Source organism: Malaya genurostris, chromosome 3 (assembly GCF_030247185.1).
Source record: "Malaya genurostris strain Urasoe2022 chromosome 3, Malgen_1.1, whole genome shotgun sequence".
In the NCBI taxonomy this organism is placed as follows: Eukaryota; Metazoa; Arthropoda; class Insecta; order Diptera; family Culicidae; genus Malaya; species Malaya genurostris.
The window spans coordinates 219634311-219654456 of NC_080572.1; the positions used below are offsets into that span (position 1 = coordinate 219634311).

General features: G+C 37.2%; 1 protein-coding gene across 1 annotated transcript; it reads right to left on the reverse strand.

The window, feature by feature from the left end:
- Positions 1-1640: 1640 nt before the first annotated feature.
- Positions 1641-13541, reverse strand: LOC131438248 (cuticle protein 19-like). The gene is made up of 3 exons (XM_058608121.1): positions 13421-13541; positions 3327-3497; positions 1641-3248 (listed from the first exon to the last, which is right to left on the reverse strand). Exons 1-3 carry the CDS (start codon positions 13430-13432, stop codon positions 3021-3023), a joined length of 411 nt encoding a protein of 136 aa, XP_058464104.1. The 5' UTR covers positions 13433-13541; the 3' UTR covers positions 1641-3020.
- Between the last annotated feature and the right edge of the window lie 6605 nt (positions 13542-20146).

Below are 20146 nucleotides of genomic sequence, written 5' to 3' on the forward strand. Positions count from 1 at the left end.
TTGTTTCATACGGTTGCCATTTGCTCCAATCCATGGCGCATAACTTGTCAGGTCAGTTTCAAAAACTACGACACCACCAAAAATTGGATCGATTCATTTGTCGAATCTGAGGAAAAGGAATTTTTCAAACGTGGTATCCGAGTCTTAGTGGTGGTATAAAACGATGGACTATACTTTGAAAAACGATGGACTATACTTTGCAATGATACTCTCACTAAAAATCATGAAACTTTAATAGTTTATTCCAACGCCTGATATATTATGAATATATAAATCTAACGACATTTATATAGGTGTTTTATGTTATGTATTTTATGAATATTCTGATTTTTTTTATCATAAAGCCGTTTATTTAAATTTTACTGACACCGACTTCAGTTACAAAAGTCTGGCCCTTGTTTCTGTGATTTTTATTGTCGACCCCGCAAACTATTGAAAATAACCTATAAGGTGCAGAAATGTGCAGGATCGCATAGTGTTTTATGAAAAGTAGAGAAAAAATGCTATAAAATCAAATACTATTGAACAGTGGCAGCCCTTTCCTACCTATATAGAACTCTAATCGCAAAACATCGTCATTGCGCCATATATTTTGTATGGAAGAATGGAACGAAAGTTTACAATACCCAATCTTTGAGAGAATATGGAGAGATTATTTCTTATTCAAAAATTTTTATACTTCAAACTGTAATCCTTCACTTATATGAGAATTCAAAAAAAAAAAAATAATACTGTGCAGGAAAAAAATAAATTTTTTTTTTTGATTTCTGCCACCTTGGAATCACTGTGCGCCGGGTGGCCTATAATTCGACGTTTTGGGTGCTCAAATATTCGGTTGTTTGAGCCGATATGTGAGAGCTTGCATTATCGTGATGAAGAATAATTTTAGGTCTTACGTTTGTTTTCCTTACTTCACGCAAAACTTCTGTTAAACAAATGGTAGAATACTAACGAGAATTGACGGTCTTACGATCGCCTGAAGTAACGGTAGCGATATGACCGTTTATACCGAAAAAACAAACCACCATTTTCTTTTAAGTGCTTCGAGCGCAAACAACTTTGGTTAGATTTGGTGCTTCTTGAAACACCCATACAGTCGACAGCAGTTTGGTTTCGGGCTCTTATGAGTAAATCCATGTTTCGACACCTGTGTAGATGTTTTACACCAAATTTATAGCCTAACGATTGAATGTTTTCAGCATTCCTATGCACCAATCGACACGTGTCTTCCTTGAGCGATTGTCAAATTATCAGGGATCTTATGTGAACACATTTTTTTCACGACTGAATGTTCATGTAAAATAACATATAAGCTTTTCACACTAATGCCCAAAGCGAAAATCTTCCATTATCAGATTTTTAACCGTTTTTGAAGCAATTGAAGACATCAAAGGCTCCGGGGATTTACTTTAACAACTGTTTCGAGGATTGAAAAAAACGTTGGCACAAGTGTATTGGGACCGGAGGGGGGACTTAGTTTGAGGAAGACGAAATAGATTTGGAACAATAAATGAAGGATTTTTCAAATTTTGCCCTAGTACAATATTAAAATAATTTTTTTTCCTTAGAAACTATTCCATGGTGCGTGTGATATGATAGAATAAAGCTAAGCATGGCTTTTCGATTTTTTCATTTCACATTTTTATTTCGATTATCATTTTTTTCGCAGCTGACATTTCGTACATTTCTCTTCAAGTCTTGTTTGTCTACAACTGCCTTAAACTTGCGTCTATTATAATAGTTTCACATTACGCTACCATTAGTACAACATTACGCTACCTGTAATTGTCGTTATGAGAGTTGGAGAGCATGTGAAAAAATATGTGCCGCGACATCTAATGAATCGTTGTCAGTAATAATAGCTACAGTAATATCAACATACATAAATACATAGTAACAAGCGTTCGCTTTTTTTAAATTGTTTTTTGCTACCGTTGAAGGCGAGCGGGATGAACGGAAAAGGTGAAAATCAAATGAAAGGAAAAGAAAAGCAACAAGAAAAAAACGTTCATCCATTGAATTGGTGCAACTGTTAGTGGAAAATCGATGCGGAAAACGGAAAAAAAGTTGTTAGTTTACATTGCTGAGCGTTTTTTTTTTCTGCCAGTCGAAAGAAATGACCCCCCTCTCCCTTCCTCTCGTCCGGGCAAGGAAGTTGGATTGCGTCATCGATTGACACCCGATCTCCGAATGGCAATTCACGACATTCGTCGTAAAACGGGAGTCTGCTTGAAGCATTCGAAATTTCCTGTTGTTTTTTATTATTGCAGTTCTTCATGGCGGGTGTTTCATAACCGAAGAAAATTTCCACCTGTCCGGGACACCCGATTAGAGCACCGTGAATGATGACCATAGTGGGAAGTTGTCGGTGGACAAGAAAACCACCCGGCGTCGAGTTGAACAACTTGTTTTCCTAGTTTTTTTTAACGATTTTCGACGCACGTCGGACAAGCGGATAGCTACCAATTTCCATAAAGTAAGTTGTTCACGCTTTGGTTTGCGGGGTTTGCAAATTTTCCTGCTGGCATCTCAAGCTGGGGGCTGGGGATTGTAACGCTTGTTAGGTTTATCAGCGATCGTAGCGATGTGTTTGAATTTTCCGTTCGTTAAGCGCAGCTATTTTATCCAATTTTGAACGTTTCCACTTTGAGTCGCGATCCAAATCGGCGATTTTACATGGGAACGTTGTTGATCCGAAAACACACAAACATTTCAACAAAATAACAATTAACAAGAATGTATCACAGTTCAGAACAACGAACGGAAGAGATCAAACACTTGCAAAGGCGATCGGGCAAAGGGTAGGAGACAGAGAAGCTGGCGAAAGAGATTAACGCGTTCCAAAGTCCGAATGTGCCCCCTCGAGAGACGTAGAAGGCACTTCGCTAACTTATAGTTCGTTTGTTTCTGTTTTTGTTTTTTTTTTTTTTGGTAAGAAAAGGCAGTATACGCAGTCTACATCAAAGAATACTGGCTAGAGCTGATCCAGTGGGAACTCGGAGCTCAACTAGCACCACTTCTTAGTAGTGATCCCCGTGATGGTGGGAAATCGGAGCCGTTTTGTGCACGACGGCATTGAATCCGCTGTGCTTGTCGGCGGTGTAATCAACGGTACGCACCGAACCGTCCGGTTCCACCAGGGAGTACTGACCCTTGACGACATCCCCATCGCGGGTTTCGTGTTGGCTCTTGACATCTCCGGTGTGGAAGTCGTTTACTCCGTACTTGAAGGCGTACTTCGGTGGAGCCTGCGGTGAAATTTAGGACAAAGTTTTTTTTTTTGGTAACCAATTTACCAGATCAATTGATCGATCCAAACCACTTACATAATAATCGACGTGCTCATCCTCGTGATGGCCATATTCGTGGTGTCCATCTCCGAGCGAAATCCGTGCAATCTGTCCGTACTGATGTTCCGCTTCCTGTTCTCCATAGTAGTCACCGTAGCCACCGGGGTATGCAGCGGCGAAGGCCAGCAGGGAAGCAAATACTACAAACTGTAGGGAAAAAGACGCACAATAGAAACAAAACATGGTTAGAAAATCATAATTTTAACTTCGATGAACGTTATGCGTTATGCGACCGTGTGATGATTGTAAAGAGCGTGCAAAGAATTGCTATCGGTGAGGTCTTGAATCTGCGGAAACCGTTTCCGATTGCAATCAGAAGAGTGATCCGAAAATCGTCGCGCTGGAGTTGATTCCATGATAACCGGCTTGACGATTTTATTGCATGTTCGGTGGTACGTTCTCTTTTGGAATGGTTCGAGTGTCATAATGGTTGGTTGAATTTGTAACTTTGTTAACATCGTGTGAACAGATAAATGTCATTTGTATTGTTATGAAACTTTTACGATATTTAATAATAATTCCGGCAGCGGTACAGATTGTTACGTTACATAATTATTAATTTGTTTTAATAAGATTGCTATATCTAACAAGTGCTCTTCTGGCTATCTTACAGCAAGACTTTTGAAAATACCTTTTGGTTTTCATCAAAGTTGATGATCGATTTTGCCCTTTGATGGAATTTTCAAACTGTTTCGCTCGAATAGAGTTCAGCTTTAACATCTGCTAACGGTTCAGATTAAACTACACTGAAATCTGTATGTTTTATGTTATGAGAGGAAAAATGATGAGAAAAATCAACTGGGACTCTGGAACTCAATAGTAATCCCTGAGAATGTTTTATATATTTTGTCAACGTCGACCTTAATTCAGTCTCAAATGCGATTTAAATGCCAACTAGCGATCACTTGCTGCATTAGTACCTTATGATCAAAAAAGAACCGGAATTTTCATTTTAAAATTCCCGCGCTTGTCCAATCGGTAAACTTTTATTCTCTTAACGTTGGCAATACTTTTATACACATTCTGTCAAATTTTGACGCATATCGTACGATTAGTTTTTGTTTGGCGTCTATTCAAAGAAGTTGAAAAATTTTCGTGTGGCGATTTTTATAATGGATGAAAATTTAGAACAATGTGCGTACATCAAATTTTGTGTTGCAAATGGATTTAAGTGTTCCGAAACATTGAAAATGTTAGAAAAGGCCTTTGGTGAATCGTGTCTAGGAAAAACACAGGCATACGAGTGGTATAAACGCTTCAAAGGTGGTCGTACAAGCTTGGATCATGATGAGATCCCTGACCGCCTAACAACATCTGTTACTGAAGAAAACATTGAATCGGCGAAGCAAATCGTGTTGCAAAATCGTTCTGTACCGATTAGAGAGATTGCTGTGTTGTTGGGCATCTCTTATGGATCAGCCGAACACATTTTAACTGATGTTTTGAGTTTGAAACCCGTCGCTTCTCGGCTGGTGCCAAAAAAGCTGAATTTCATTCAAAAACAGCGTCGTGTTGATGTGGCCAAAGAGATGATTTCCAACGCAGATAGTGACCCGACATTCATCGAATGCATCATAACTGGTGAGGAGGTGTGGATCTATGAATATGACGTCGAAACCGCAAGGCGAGCCGTTGTTCTAAATTTTCATCTATTATGAAAATCGCCACACGAAAATTTTTCAACTTCTTTGTATAGACGCCAAACAAAAACCAATCGTACGATATGCGTCAAAATTTGACAGAATGTTTAAAAAAGTGTTGCCAACGTTGAGAGAATAAAAGTTTACCGATTGGACTCGCGCGGGAATTTTAAAAGGAAAATTCCGGTTCTTTTTTTATCATAAGGTATGTGTTTATTGACAGAGCTGGAAAAATCAAGATAAAAATCGTCAAATCAGAGTCACTACCGAAGAAAATCAGTACTGATTTGATCTTTTTCAGATCTTTAAATCACATCAATCAAATTCGTCACACAAAATCGGTAGTGATTTTGAGCTAAAATGATTCTCGATTCATGTACACGGAAAAACCAGCGATCGCAAAACAACTAAAATAGTAGTTGTTTTTCTGTGTTTGATTGTTTAAAATTTCTTCCAATTAATCGATTGTTGTTTTAACTAAACTGACATTTTTTATTTATCGTATGCATGAAAGCAGAAAATGTCTCAGTTGTTTTAACCAATTATTCAGTTATTTGCAACAAATATTTTTCTCTGCTTGTCTTTTCGGGGTGGCAGCTCATCGTTCACCGCTTGATCAAAGAAATTTGGCCTAAGTAGCTACTTATAGCTTTATCACTAAACTCGCAGATAATATAGAAATGCAACAAAAGAATAAAATTCCCAAGAGGAAATTCGCCAGCAAAATGTTCACAGGGCATTGAGAAATTTTTCATCCACTTGCAGAATGGCTTTTTTGAATCCGGTTTCAAGAATGTTGCTGATAAACCTAACGCTACAGATACACACAAATGACGTTCATTTGCCATTGAAAATTTTCAATATGAAATATTTCAGGTGAAATGAAGAGGATTTTTGTACTGCCTTTTACTGTCTTCGTTCTCCGCCAAGTGACAGCATTTGAATGCAGTAATTTCGTTCACCTGAATTGTCAACAACGTTTTAGTTGAAACAATCAGGTCGTGAAAAAAAAACAATTGTAATATTATAATATTGCGTTCTGCGGGTTTTCCGTGTAAGATCAATCACTGGATGATTTGGACCGCTTTGAGCATTGTGGAAAAAACCACATATGTCTAAAATCGTTGATCTCCCGATGAGGGGGGTGTGAAAATTAGTGACAACAGTAAAGACTGTCCCAGAAAGTATGGACGCAACCAAAAACCGCTGCCATTTCGCAATGGTACCGACTCTGTCAATTTTCATGGCTGTGTCCTGTTTTTTACACTCTTCTCTAACCACTTGTGAGTTGTTTATTCGTTTTCATTAGTTTGTTTCGAAATGCGTGGACTTTCAGCAGAACAACGTCGAAAAATTGTGTACCAATGGTTCACAGAACGCGGACTGTCACTGAGAAAGACAGCAAAAACGGGCCGAAAAAAACGTCCTGCTAACCCTTAGTTGGATAAACGTATACTAAAGGCGTTCGAGCAAAAGAAGGAGGTTTCAGTTTGGGATGTGGCCAAAAAAGTGGGCACTTTGAAGTTAAATGTTCTTCGTACTAAAGAACGTTTGAATCTTCGAACCTTCAAGAAGCAGAAATAACCAAAACGTAGTCCGAAACAAGAAGCATCGATCAGGCCGAGGGATCGAAAGCTGTACAATACGATTCTTGATAGAAATTTGAACTGCATAATCATGGACGACGAAACCTACGTGAAACTCGATTACAAATCCTTGCCGGGACCCTAATATTATACGGTGCGAGAAGGGCAAGTGTTAAAGCAGTCCGAGACATCGATTGAAGTCGAAAAATTTGGTAAGAAAGCTATGGTCTGGCAAGCAATTTGTAGCTGCGGTAAGATTTCGAAACTCTTCATCACCACTGCTTCAATGAATCGCGAAATATACATCAAGGAATGTTTACAAAAACGACTTCTACCCATGCTTCGCAGCCACAAGGAGCCTGTTGTCTTCTGGCCAGATCTTGCTTCTTGCCACTACTCGAAATCAACGGTAGAATGGTATACTACCAAAAATGTCACTTTCGTCCCAAAAGACATGAATCGACCAAATTTCCCACAACTTCGACCAATTGAGGAATTTTGAGCATTAAGGAAGGCACATCTTAGGAAACATGTCTCGGCAGCCGAAACCATTCAATAGTTAAAAAAAGATAGGAAAACAGTTTCAAAACTTGTGACCAAGAAGTCTGTACGGAATTCAATGAGGAACGTTCGCAAGAAGGTGCGCCAGCTAGTCTACAATGGCTAGGTAGCACATCTCATCCAAGTCAGTCGATAAACCAAAACCGCTTACGTTGGGAAAGGAAGAAACCAAGTACAGTATTGTGTAGTGAAAAATAGACCTCGAAAATGAGTGAACCAAATGAACAAAAGCTACCGCCGGTACGAAAGAATACAATTATTGTTGACTTCAGACAGTGCAAAATTCGACCTTCGATACGAGAACTTGAAGGTTTGCTTAAGGAGCAAATGCATCTTGACATTACACGTGTGCATTTACTTCAATGCAATAAGACCAATAATGTTGTTTATATCCAGTTCTATAAAGAGTTGGATGCAATTCAATTCGCAAAAGACAATAGCAATGTGTACTATGTGGAACACGAGAACATTAAGTACAACATTCCAGTATATATGGAAGATAGTGCGATAGAAGTGCGTGTGCATGATCTTCCCTCAAGCGTCATCGATCCTTATATTCGCAAAACCATGTCCCAATACGGAGAGATTCTCTCTATCGAAAAAGAAAAGTGGAAGCATTTTTTCCCCTGTATTCTAAATGGCGTACGGTTGTTACGCATGCGCTTGAGGAGGCCTATACCTTCTTATGTGACATTCGGTCAGGATAAAAGAATCCCGTGCAAATCACTTGTTACCTATGACAATCAGATGGCCACATGTCAATATTGCCAAAAAGCTGTTCACTACGGTAAGCCATGTGATAAACCGGACAAGGAGACAACTATACCAAAGGACAACGGTGCTTCCTTCACACCAACCCCAAGCAACCCCAGTACACCTGTGACAGTCACCAACAACAGTGAAGCATCTCCTTCAACGAAACCATCCAACGTATCCTCTATAGAACAAAGTACACCAGATGCAGTTTACAACTCACCATCCAACCAACCAGCAATTGCAACCAATATACAACAAGGTGCATCTACAGCAACTAGTAACGAAAAGAAGACGGAAATCGACAACAATACCATCGATGCGACAATGGATGACGAGACGAGCCACGAACGAAGTGCCCCTCAATCCTTTCAGGAGGGGAATGGAAGCTCCTCTCCTCCTAGAAAAAGGGTGACAACGAGATCCAACTCAAAAAAAAATTTATTTAAAAATTCGGCTCAATCGGCCACGTAAAGCTTGTACGCAAATAGGCCTGATTAAAAAATATCTTTTAAATAAAATAAAATGAGAGAAGAGGTTCGTGGAATTCCGGACCACATACGCCCTCAAGTGGCCCCTAATATTTTTCATTATAAATTTAGAACAGTCAACTGTGAAAAGATGTTTCACACTGATGGATTAAATCTCAACGGGTCCACAGGCTTCGGTATCTTCAATAATAACATCACCGTTTCGTACAAACTCAATGATCCGGCTTCAGTTTACGTCGCAGAATTAGCTGCTATTCAGTATACCCTTGGGATCATTGAAACCTTGCCCAAAGACCATTACTTCATTGTCACGGACAGCCTAAGTTCAATAGAGGCTCTTCGGACAATGAAGCCAGGTAAGCATCCCCCGTATTTTCTGGGGAAAATACGGGAGCACTTGAGAACTTTATCTGGTCGGTCTTATTTAATATCCTTAGTGTGGGTCCCATCACATTGTTCCATTCCAGGCAATGAAGAGACAGACGCGTTGGCTAAGGTGGGTGCATTAGAAGGTAAAAATTACGAAAGACCAATTTGCTTCAACGAATTTTTCAGTGTATCTCGTCAATGGACGCTCGAAAGTTGGCAAACTTCTTGGAGTAATGGGTAACTGGGACGATGGTTACACTCCATTATCCCAAAGGTATCGACGAAACCTTGGTTCAGAGGGATGAATGTGGGTCGGGATTTCATTCGTGTGATGTCCCGGCTCATGTCTAATCATAACACCTTGGATGCGCACGTCCAACGTATCGGGCTTGTGGAGAGTGGTCTCTGCACATGCGATAAGGGTTATCACGACATTGAACATGTTGTCTGGGTATGTACCGAGTATTGTGGCGCCAGATCCCAGCTAATTGACTCCCTTCGGGCCCGAGGTATATCACTCATGGTCCCACTACGAGACGTGTTGGCCCATCGAGACCTTCCCTATTTGCTGCTCTTATATCAGTTCTTAAAGAACATTAACTTACAAGTCTGATCTGCTGAAGGGTTCCACAACAATATTCCATTCCATTCCAGGTGGAAATTTAAGCTAACTAAATAATAGCAAAACGAGTTTTTGCTTTGTAGCAAAATAAACTAGTAGTAGAAAGTCTGCTCCTTTTCCCCGATGATGTTTCAACCATGTCTAAGAATAACATCCTCCTTCAACCTCGACCCTAACATCCGCTCGAACCTACCCAACTGTCGTCTGTCCACCATCTTCATCGAAAAACTAACAAGATCTCCCTTCCCCGTCTCTTCAACATCTCGATGTCAACTAATTAGATCTTATCGCTGACCTAAGTAGTTTCGCTCCCTTACCACCTTTTTCAACATAAACTTCTCACTGTTTCTTTCTTTCTCTTCCACAAAATTCACCACCACGGAGAGGCGCTCAAGTCGATGATCATGTGGGCCATCAGCCGGCTCCTCGTAGTCGGGGGTGTTTCCCGCGGACCCACACGAACGAAAAGATGCGACCAACAGTGATGCGTACCAACGTCGTGCCAGTTTACTCCAGCGTACAAGCTCCAGCCAGCCACTGCCGACCACCCGTTGAAGAGTTGATCAAAATCATATGGTGTGAAAATAAAAAAAAAATTCTAATTTAAGTAGTTTAAACATATGCCCTCGGCATCTTATAGCTTAACGCAATGTGCCTTAAAATATGTTATAAAATAAAAACATTCTTCAGTGAATTGAATTTTATGGAATGTATATAATGGAATTGTTTCAAAGAATCTACTCAAGATCGGGGGCATCCAAGAATTCTTTTGATAAAAATTAGTATATGAACGCGTGACTGGTGACATTTGCATAACTTTTGAGTACGAAACGTTCTCATAGTACTATATTCAGCTAATTGACATACTGTGGTAATGTCTGTGGAAGTTCTTGTCCATCCAAAACCTCCTTGGAATATAGGCCTTGAGGTCTACCAACGAAACCGATGACATTAGTGAGTTTTTTTTTGTGGTCCATATACGTGATATCATATTCAATTTAGTAGATAAATGTGTTGAGTTATGAGGTAGTGCTTGTTCATTCAAACTACTACTTGGAGTATAGGTCTTAAAATCTACCAGCGCAATCAAGTGAACTATCAGGAACCTTATACAAGGTTAATGTTCGTTATACTACGTGCAAATTATTTGCTTATTGTGAATATTCAAGGACATTCAAAAACTACCTACAGCTCAGACCATGAGATCTACCAGAATAACAAAGTTCAATAACGAACTGATTGATCTCTGTCCATACTCGTGATATCACTTACAATTAAGAGGTTTATTGTGGATGCTCTTCAAACTGGGTTGGCGGTTCAATGCATAGGACGATGGCCTAACAAGCCAGTTGTCGTCGTACCTGGATGGATTCTTAGTGTCAGTAGGATCATAGTACTAGCCATGCTATATTCTGTACGCTAAAAATCGGCAGCGAAGTCTGTTGAAACAGAAAGGCCAAATTCCACAAAAGGAATGTAATGGCAAGATTTTGCTTTGTAGATGCTGCATTAATGAACTTCTTGTCCTCGGCCCATACTCGTGATACAACATGCATAAAATAGGCCTATTGAGAATGCTCTACGCCATCCAAAAACTACCTGCAGTTCAGATCATGAGATCTACCAGAATAACAAAGTGCATTAACGAATTCAATCTATACGCCAGATGTGGAAATAAGCCCATTTTGCGCATGAAAATGTGAATCAAGATATCCAATTGTGAATCAAGAAACCGAACACCGTGAATTAAAAAGGGTAGCAAAACTAAAATTGCGATTATGTTTTAAATTGTGGGAAATGAAATTAAAGACCTTTCTAAATTCTAAGCAAAACCAATCTTATCAAAAATTATTCGTTTCAAAATTCATTATAATATCTACAATAAATGTGTGATATGAAAAGATAATACTGACTATTTTTATTTACAGTGAATCAAAAAAATTGCTTATTTCCACCCCTGCTTTACGCTCTATATTCGCGATTCACTAACGTCGTTGAATAACTGAAAATATTACTTAATCAGCTCAGAATAGACAAGTAAGCAATATGTAGCTCCATGACTATGAGCAGCATTGAAAAATTATACATAAGCTGCGGATTGATTGTGTGGATTTTAAAATCTGTTTTCACTAAAGTTTCTGGATGACTGCGAACGTTCCTGGATCAGATCAAATAGACATGTAAGCAGTTTGTAGCTACTTGACTATGAACAGTAATAATAAGTTATTCAGAAGCTGCTAATTTCTCGTGAATATCTTAAGACCTGTTTTCACTAAAGTTTTTGGACTACTGAAAACATACCTGGAACAGTTATAAATAGACAATATGGAGCTCTAAAAATATTAACAGCAAACAAAAAATACACATTAGCCGTTGTAGTTCTTACTGTGGCACAGTGTCTTGAATCTTGTAATATCTCTTACAGTTTTCCGTAGTCTCAGAATATACTCAAATGGTCCTAGTTGTTTTTGCGTATGAACGTAGTTAGATTTTTTGTGTTATTTACACTTAAATCGAATAGAATTGAAAGTCGCGAAATTTAGTGAATTAATTACAGAAAGATGAGACTTCTTCTCACTAACTTTATCTAAATAGTTTTCAAATAATAATACTAAACAAATGGTAATAATAATGGCTGCCATTCAGTTTAATTAAAAAAAAATCAATTCATTTTGTACATTGTTATAAACAGTAAATGATGTAAATGTATGTACAGTAAATGAGATTTTTTGAGCGGAAGCGAAAAAAAACTGCTCTTACGTAAAAAAAATACTGTTTTGAGCGGTTAGTGGAATGAACTAAACCGATTCAAAAAGAAAAATCAATTCCTTTTAATTCCACTATATTTTTAGTCTTTACTGTTTCGCCGCTAATGTCACGAGATAGTAACAGACACAGATACTATTTCGGTGTGCTATTTTCAATCTTCTTCAGTGTATTTATTCTAAGCCTATTCGAATTTAGAATTAGAACTGGTGGTGAAGAAGATTGCAAATAGCACACCAAAATACTAGTACCTGTGTCTGTTACTATCTCGTGACATTAGTGGCAAAATAGTGAAGACTATTAGAATATAGTAGAATCAAATGGAATTAATTTTTCTTTTTGAATCGATGCTTTTACGTTGTTTTCTAGAATCGTTGTTTTCCTAAGATTGTAAATAACACTTAAACATTCAACTTCGAATTTTCAAAATAACTTACTATCCTTATGTATGATGATTGTGAATCGATTGAGGACAGACTACATTGAAAAATTCCAAGTTTACTCATCATGTCTTATCAGTTCTCGGATTTTTGAACTCAATTGTTTAATACTTTATAATATGGTCTGGTTTTTGTTGTGACAAAACCGAAAGATTGCCCAAGCGGTAAAATGGTTTCTAAGATCGAGAATATTAGATCTCATTTCAAAATAATTTATCAGATTATTATTTATGTAACGAGGACTAAATTAATTGATCGAATTTATTTGGTTGGTCTGCAGAAATAACTGACATTCGTAGTAAGTATAAATTTAGCATAATTAGTGTTTCAATGAAAGTGTCCAAATACATTTCTTGTATCTTTACTAACTTTGCAGAAACGGTAGATATGAAGAGAACATTTCCGAATGCCAACAATAAATAATATCCTCGAATATACTTGGGTTGAATTGTCTGTAACACTTCTACTTCATCCAACATTTTTAAATGTAAGATTCACCAAAAGCATTTACTTCCACAAGTCACCTAAAAATCAATAGAACTCATTCATCATATTTGCGGTATACTAAAATACTTTCATAAACACTTTGTGAGACATATTCGAACACTCATAATTCCTTGTTGGGATTTGTGCACTGTCATTTAAACCAGTATAAGGGTCTGTTTTTTTTATCAACACACTGAACTTTGCTTCCAACATCCTATTTAGGATGTTTGAATCTGGAATCTGTTCACTTCACCCGTAGGAATATCTTATTGCGCACTACAACCAGTCCTTCGCAGAATATTTTCCAATCATCACCAGTCACGAATCACGTTCCACAACGCATCCGCTTGGTTTACCTTCAGAGACATTTTTGCATAAAACACTGTAAAATCCCTTAGAACAGGAAAAAAATCAACTAGGCACACTGCACCGGATCAACGACAGGCACTGAATGGTATACTAAACATAACATTTCCACGCCTTTATATAGGTGAATCGGCGGGGTTGGAAAACGCGCTAAAGGTGCGAGTGAGTGTTTCTCTTCGACGCGTGAAACCGGAGAGAAGGATGACGAAAGAGCACGAGAGAACGAATAGCAGCTGATCGGTGCCGCTCGAAGAAAGCATGTTGTTTTTTTTTGTTGTTGTTGGTTTCAGTTTTCCACCTGGGGAAAAAATAAACCTCTTCAAAATACTCTCCGAACCGAAAGTGAACGCGTATCTTAGTCTGCACTACCCATTGATTGATTGAGCTGTCCGGCGACCGTGAGAGGTAAAGCATTGATAATCTGTCACCCCGTTGTTTTTTTTCTGGTGCGCTGATTCACATCGGCGCACAGAGGCGAATAGCATAATAGATGAGCTTTCAACATTGAGCACTGAAAGGAAATAGAACTGCCCGAAAAAAGACCCGGGGCCCTTTGATCGTTGATTGTTTTGATGATCGCAGGTTCGTCGCTTGAGTGGCGAGAGAATTGCTAGCACGATGGGCGTTGAAACATTGTTCCAGAAAACAACCACCCATGAACCGATTGATTGTTTGGTGAGGTGGGCGACATTTCCAAATGCGTGTCGTATCTTTTAATTGATCTTAAAAGTATGGGCAGTGATTTCAATTAAATGTTTTTTTTTATTTCTATTTATTCTGTTTCAAATTATGTCGAAGTAATTTATGGCTACAGTAACGACGTACAGTTTTAATTGACTTGCTGGAATATATTTGAATTGTGGCAATATTATTGCATGAGTATTACTATGATTGAATAATCGTCTATCGTCTATCGTTTATCGTTTATCGTTTATCGTTTATCGTTTATCGTTTATCGTTTATCGTTTATCGTTTATCGTTTATCGTTTATCGTTTATCGTTTATCGTTTATCGTTTATCGTTTATCGTTTATCGTTTATCGTTTATCGTTTATCGTTTATCGTTTATCGTTTATCGTTTATCGTTTATCGTTTATCGTTTATCGTTTATCGTTTATCGTTTATCGTTTATCGTTTATCGTTTATCGTTTATCGTTTATCGTTTATCGTTTATCGTTTATCGTTTATCGTTTATCGTTTATCGTTTATCGTTTATCGTTTATCGTTTATCGTTTATCGTTTATCGTTTATCGTTTATCGTTTATCGTTTATCGTTTATCGTTTATCGTTTATCGTTTATCGTTTATCGTTTATCGTTTATCGTTTATCGTTTATCGTTTATCGTTTATCGTTTATCGTTTATCGTTTATCGTTTATCGTTTATCGTTTATCGTTTATCGTTTATCGTTTATCGTTTATCGTTTATCGTTTATCGTTTATCGTTTATCGTTTATCGTTTATCGTTTATCGTTTATCGTTTATCGTTTATCGTTTATCGTTTATCGTTTATCGTTTATCGTTTATCGTTTATCGTTTATCGTTTATCGTTTATCGTTTATCGTTTATCGTTTATCGTTTATCGTTTATCGTTTATCGTTTATCGTTTATCGTTTATCGTTTATCGTTTATCGTTTATCGTTTATCGTTTATCGTTTATCGTTTATCGTTTATCGTTTATCGTTTATCGTTTATCGTTTATCGTTTATCGTTTATCGTTTATCGTTTATCGTTTATCGTTTATCGTTTATCGTTTATCGTTTATCGTTTATCGTTTATCGTTTATCGTTTATCGTTTATCGTTTATCGTTTATCGTTTATCGTTTATCGTTTATCGTTTATCGTTTATCGTTTATCGTTTATCGTTTATCGTTTATCGTTTATCGTTTATCGTTTATCGTTTATCGTTTATCGTTTATCGTTTATCGTTTATCGTTTATCGTTTATCGTTTATCGTTTATCGTTTATCGTTTATCGTTTATCGTTTATCGTTTATCGTTTATCGTTTATCGTTTATCGTTTATCGTTTATCGTTTATCGTTTATCGTTTATCGTTTATCGTTTATCCTTTATCGATTATTAAAAAACCGTTAAGGTCGACTGACGGAGATTCGCAACGGCAATAAAACAAGTCCTTAGTCTGACAAACAGATGGCGTTAGTAATTAAAAATCAATCTACAGTTCAATCTATCAAAATTTCAAGGAATTCGGCTCATTACTTTGTCAGTTATTGAGGTTTCAGTGACACTATTTTTGGAAATTTGAAACGTGTTTATAAAACATTGTTTTCTTATGGACAAATTGCTGTACAAACAAAGATATGGCTTGAGAAGCATTATATTGGCTTTGCACCAAACAAATCAACGATCGTTGACAAGTACGCTGAATTTGAACGAGGTCGTGCAAACGATGAATTTAGTACAGTTGTCGTGTGTTCGAGCCCTGACCTGGAAGGATTCTAAATGTCAGTATGATGGTAGCACCATGCAATGGTTGTGTACACTTATAAGTCGGCTGCAAAGTCTGTTAAAACAGAGAAGCAAAATTCCACAGAAGGAATGTAATTCCAAGACTTTGTTTTGACATGACATTAAAAATGCAATGTTCAAGTTCATTACATATTCATTTAAATTTGAAACATCCACAGTTTTTGAAATGACCGAGTGAAAATATATTTTGGAGAAGTTAAATGAATGAATAACTTAACAGAAAAGATTATTTATTGGGAAAAAAAACGCTCAGAGACAGGACTTGAACCTGCGTTCTTATGCATTCTGTGTATACGCGCTACCATTTCGCCACCCTGAACCTTGTGATAGACACAGCTCTAAAACAAGATTAGGTATGATAGGACATACATCGAACATGGTCTACATCCTGGCCATCTTCCGACCTGTACCATACGTCCAAACATCTTCTCTGTTCATCAAACACTTGTCTTCTTGCTCTATACCTATTTTCTGCTCTAGAACTGAGTAGGAGAGTGTATTTATAATCGCGTGTCACCTTCTCTACTGGTGCCAGTCGCTGGCTGGCCCTAATTTGCGTTCTTATGCATCCCGTGCGGTATTGCGCATGCACAGCTTTTCTGTTAAATTTTTCATTCTTTTGGCTTCTCCAATATATGTTTCCACTCAGTCATTGCAAAAACTGAACCTAGTTATGGCGACTTTACGTCAAACCAACTAAAATTAACAAAATCGCACAACAGTTTGTTTGTGGCCAGCTAGCATTTCTAAATTTTAGTGGAGAATTAATATGACATCAATTTCAATAAAGTACTCTTAAAAGCCGCCAAATTATTCAGTGGTTTAGAAGAAAATGCACAAACCGAGACTCGCCATCTTGAATTCTACAGCTGTCGTAAGCCTACTGCACTCAATCACTGAATATATTTCGTACCTTTCTTGAAATTTTGCGCGCCTTATTTTGGCACTGAATTTCACCTTCATGCTCGTTCATACCAAACATTTTAGAAAACTGCCCTTTTAGTTTATTTGTGGCTATCGCTTTCTAATGAAAATTTTATCATCAATTGCTGAACATATTTTCGATGGTATGGAGATGAAATTATATTGGTGAGTTAAATACAACAAGAGATATTCACGATTAAGTTCTGCTCATTCTTGTACAGAGTAAATATTGTTAAGATGACGAACAGTAAAGTAAGACGTATTCACGTCAAAAACGTTTACCGAGCGTTTCAACAGACTGCGCAGCCGACTCAAAAAAAAACCTCGGGACTTGAACATACGATAACGATTACTCATTGTCAACAAACGATAACTGGCATACAAGACCAGTTTAAAGGGTATTTTTTGAGAGTTTACTGATTTGAAATTTGAATAAAACACATTCCAAATTATGAAATAACCAAATTGTTCTCTATTTGATAAATTATTTCTTAGTATTTAACATTTAAATATGATTTCGGGCAGATGGCCGCCACGACTTTTTTTTCACAAAAGTCATTCTGGACGTTCAATTTTCGATCACTTTTTCGAGCATTTGATGGCGTTTTTCAGCAATGACACGTTCAATATTGATTTCCAAAGCATCAATCATTGCTGGTTCATCCACATACACCAATGACTTCACGTATCCCCACAAAAAATAATCGAGTGGCGTCAAATCACACGAACGCGGAGTCCAATTCACCAGTCCATTTCTCGAAATAATGTTGTCTTTGAAATGTTCTTTCAATAAGTCGATTGTTTTGCCGGCAGTATGACAAGTGGCACTATCCTATTGAAACCACATTTTGTCAACATATATATCTTGAAGATTTGACAACAAAAATTCATTGATCATGGTCCTGCATCAATTTTCATTCACGGTAACGCGTCGTCCTTCCTCATTTTCACAGAATTAAGGACCGATGATTCCACCAGACCATAGATCGTATCAAAGAGTACATTTATCGGGATGCATCGGTAATTTTTGAACGGTGTATGGATTATCTTTGTTCCAAATCCGTAAATTTAGTCAGCATCGACTTTCTGGGAATAAGAAAAAATCTCAACATTCTCAAATCTCAAAGTCCATAATAGGCGATTTAAAAAAAAATTTTTTTTTAGCTGTCTCTAAATATCGACATTTCATGCAATTCTACGACCGGTGGTATCAAAAGAAATATTCCGATTTCAGAAATTTTATGTACTCCCCCCTAATGTGAACACCCCTTACCCATATCCGATTTAGCTCAAATTTTGTATATTATTAAATCACCATATCTCCGGAACAAAATGTCACAGCCATTTGATCTTCGAACTTGATCAATGGCCTAATAATAGCTTTCACATGGGCTAGGCTTGTTAAAATTGGATCAGCCATCTCCGAGAAACGCGGTAAAAAACAACGCGTTTTGTCGGTTACGTCATCATATCTCCCGAACCAGAAGTCGCAGTCAATCTTCGAACTTGATCAATGTCCCATTACTAGCTTTCAAACGAGCCTAAGCTTGTTGAAATCGGTTAAGCGATCTCTGAGAAAATTGCGCGTTAAAAAAACATGAATAGCCCGGTATACGCAGCTCTACCTAGTTCCTTTCCGGGTACCCGAAATTTTCGAAGTAAGTAAAAGTAAAAATTCTAAACATTTTGAATAGAAAAAACAGTGAATTTAACAATAGTTTTGCAGTCCTACGTCAACAGTTCGAACAACCTCACCGGACTGTTTCGTGTGGTATTGTTAACTTTCACTGATTATTTAAATCAAAATGTAGGATTGAACAAATTAGCTCTCAAACGCTCTGATGGAGTAAAATTCTACATCAGCGCTACTTCGAACCTCCGTTCGGATGTTTAGTTTTTCATTTACACTGGTATATTATTTATATCACTTAACCGGCTGAGCTATGACCTTTTAAAATTGGCTTGTTGGTAGAAATGTACCCCACGAGAGCGCTTACGTTAGTGTTTTGTCGAATACGAAAAATACGGAAATTTGATTATAACTTTTTTGTGAGCAAAATATCCAAATAGAGTAAGCGAGAAAAAGTTGAAGAATAAATAAAATACATCTAGATTCTCCAGTGTAATAGTAATGTGGTTGAGTATCTCGTGACACCATAGCACAGTGGTTTGAATCGACAAAAACGTGAACTTAATTCTTTAGCTGCTAAAACGTTGATCCGATATACATAGTTTCTTTGGAGAACTCATTCACAAAAATATTCCTCGTGATTTGATCACAATTAAAAATGTGCAAAGCCTACTACGACAAAAGTTCATTTCAACAACTTTTTTCCCTTAAAAGATAGAAAAACGATGTCTTCTATAAAGTTTTAGAACTTCGAACGAGAAAAAACTTTGCCGAAGAAGCTATAGATCTAACGCAAAAAGTTTCGGATATATGAAGCATTTTCGTTTGAAACCACTTAAAATCAATTTTTTGTACATAACTTTTTTCGCAATTATTTTCAATGTTTACTATGTTCGAGACAAGTACTAAAAACGCAAAATTACACATTTTTGTTGAAGGCACTGTTTGGCCTTTTGCCTTAAAAATGTATTAAACATTTAAATTTTTATATACACTAATTTTAACTACTAATAAGAAGCTGGGTCACAGACCAAAAGGCACATACATATACTTTTTGGAATGCTTAATTCAAGTAATATAAAGTTACGAAGTGTGTAGCGTGGCCCTTTTAAATTGTGTAAATAATACAACAAAATATAGAGTGCTATTTAGACCATTTTCTTAGGAAAAACGTACATTAATAAAATTTTTTATCTTCATATCACGCATTTTTTGTGATATCGACCGATAAGTTACCTTTAGGCAACAACTTTTGCAAGAAATTGCAGTCGAGGTATAAAAAATAGAACATTAGTTTTAACACCAGACGAAAGAGAAAACTTTTCACTATAGCTTTGGCTTTGCACATTTTTTATTGTGATCAAATTACGAGGAATATTTTTGTGAATGAGTTCTCCAAAGGAACTACATATGTATATCGGATCAACGATTTAGCAGCTAGAGAATTAAGTTCGCGTTTTTGTCGATTCAAACCACTGTACATAAGCGCCGTCTGATGAAAAATGGGTGCGTAAGTGCTCCTGAAATGTATGTATAAAGTTGCCTGCGCATTTAACACAACCACAGTAGTTGATGGAAAAAAGTACACCCGTTACTCACTAGAGGTGCTGTCAGTGTCTACGTTCAGTGGGAAATTTAGGTTTACTTGATTTATGCTACAACATTGCGTTTAATAA

Coding starts and splice junctions, on each gene's coding strand:
- LOC131438248 (XM_058608121.1), bottom strand. Junction 3,249..3,326: donor ATGAGCACGTCGATTATTAT/GTAAGTGGTTTG, acceptor ATTTCACCGCAG/GCTCCACCGAAGTACGCCTT.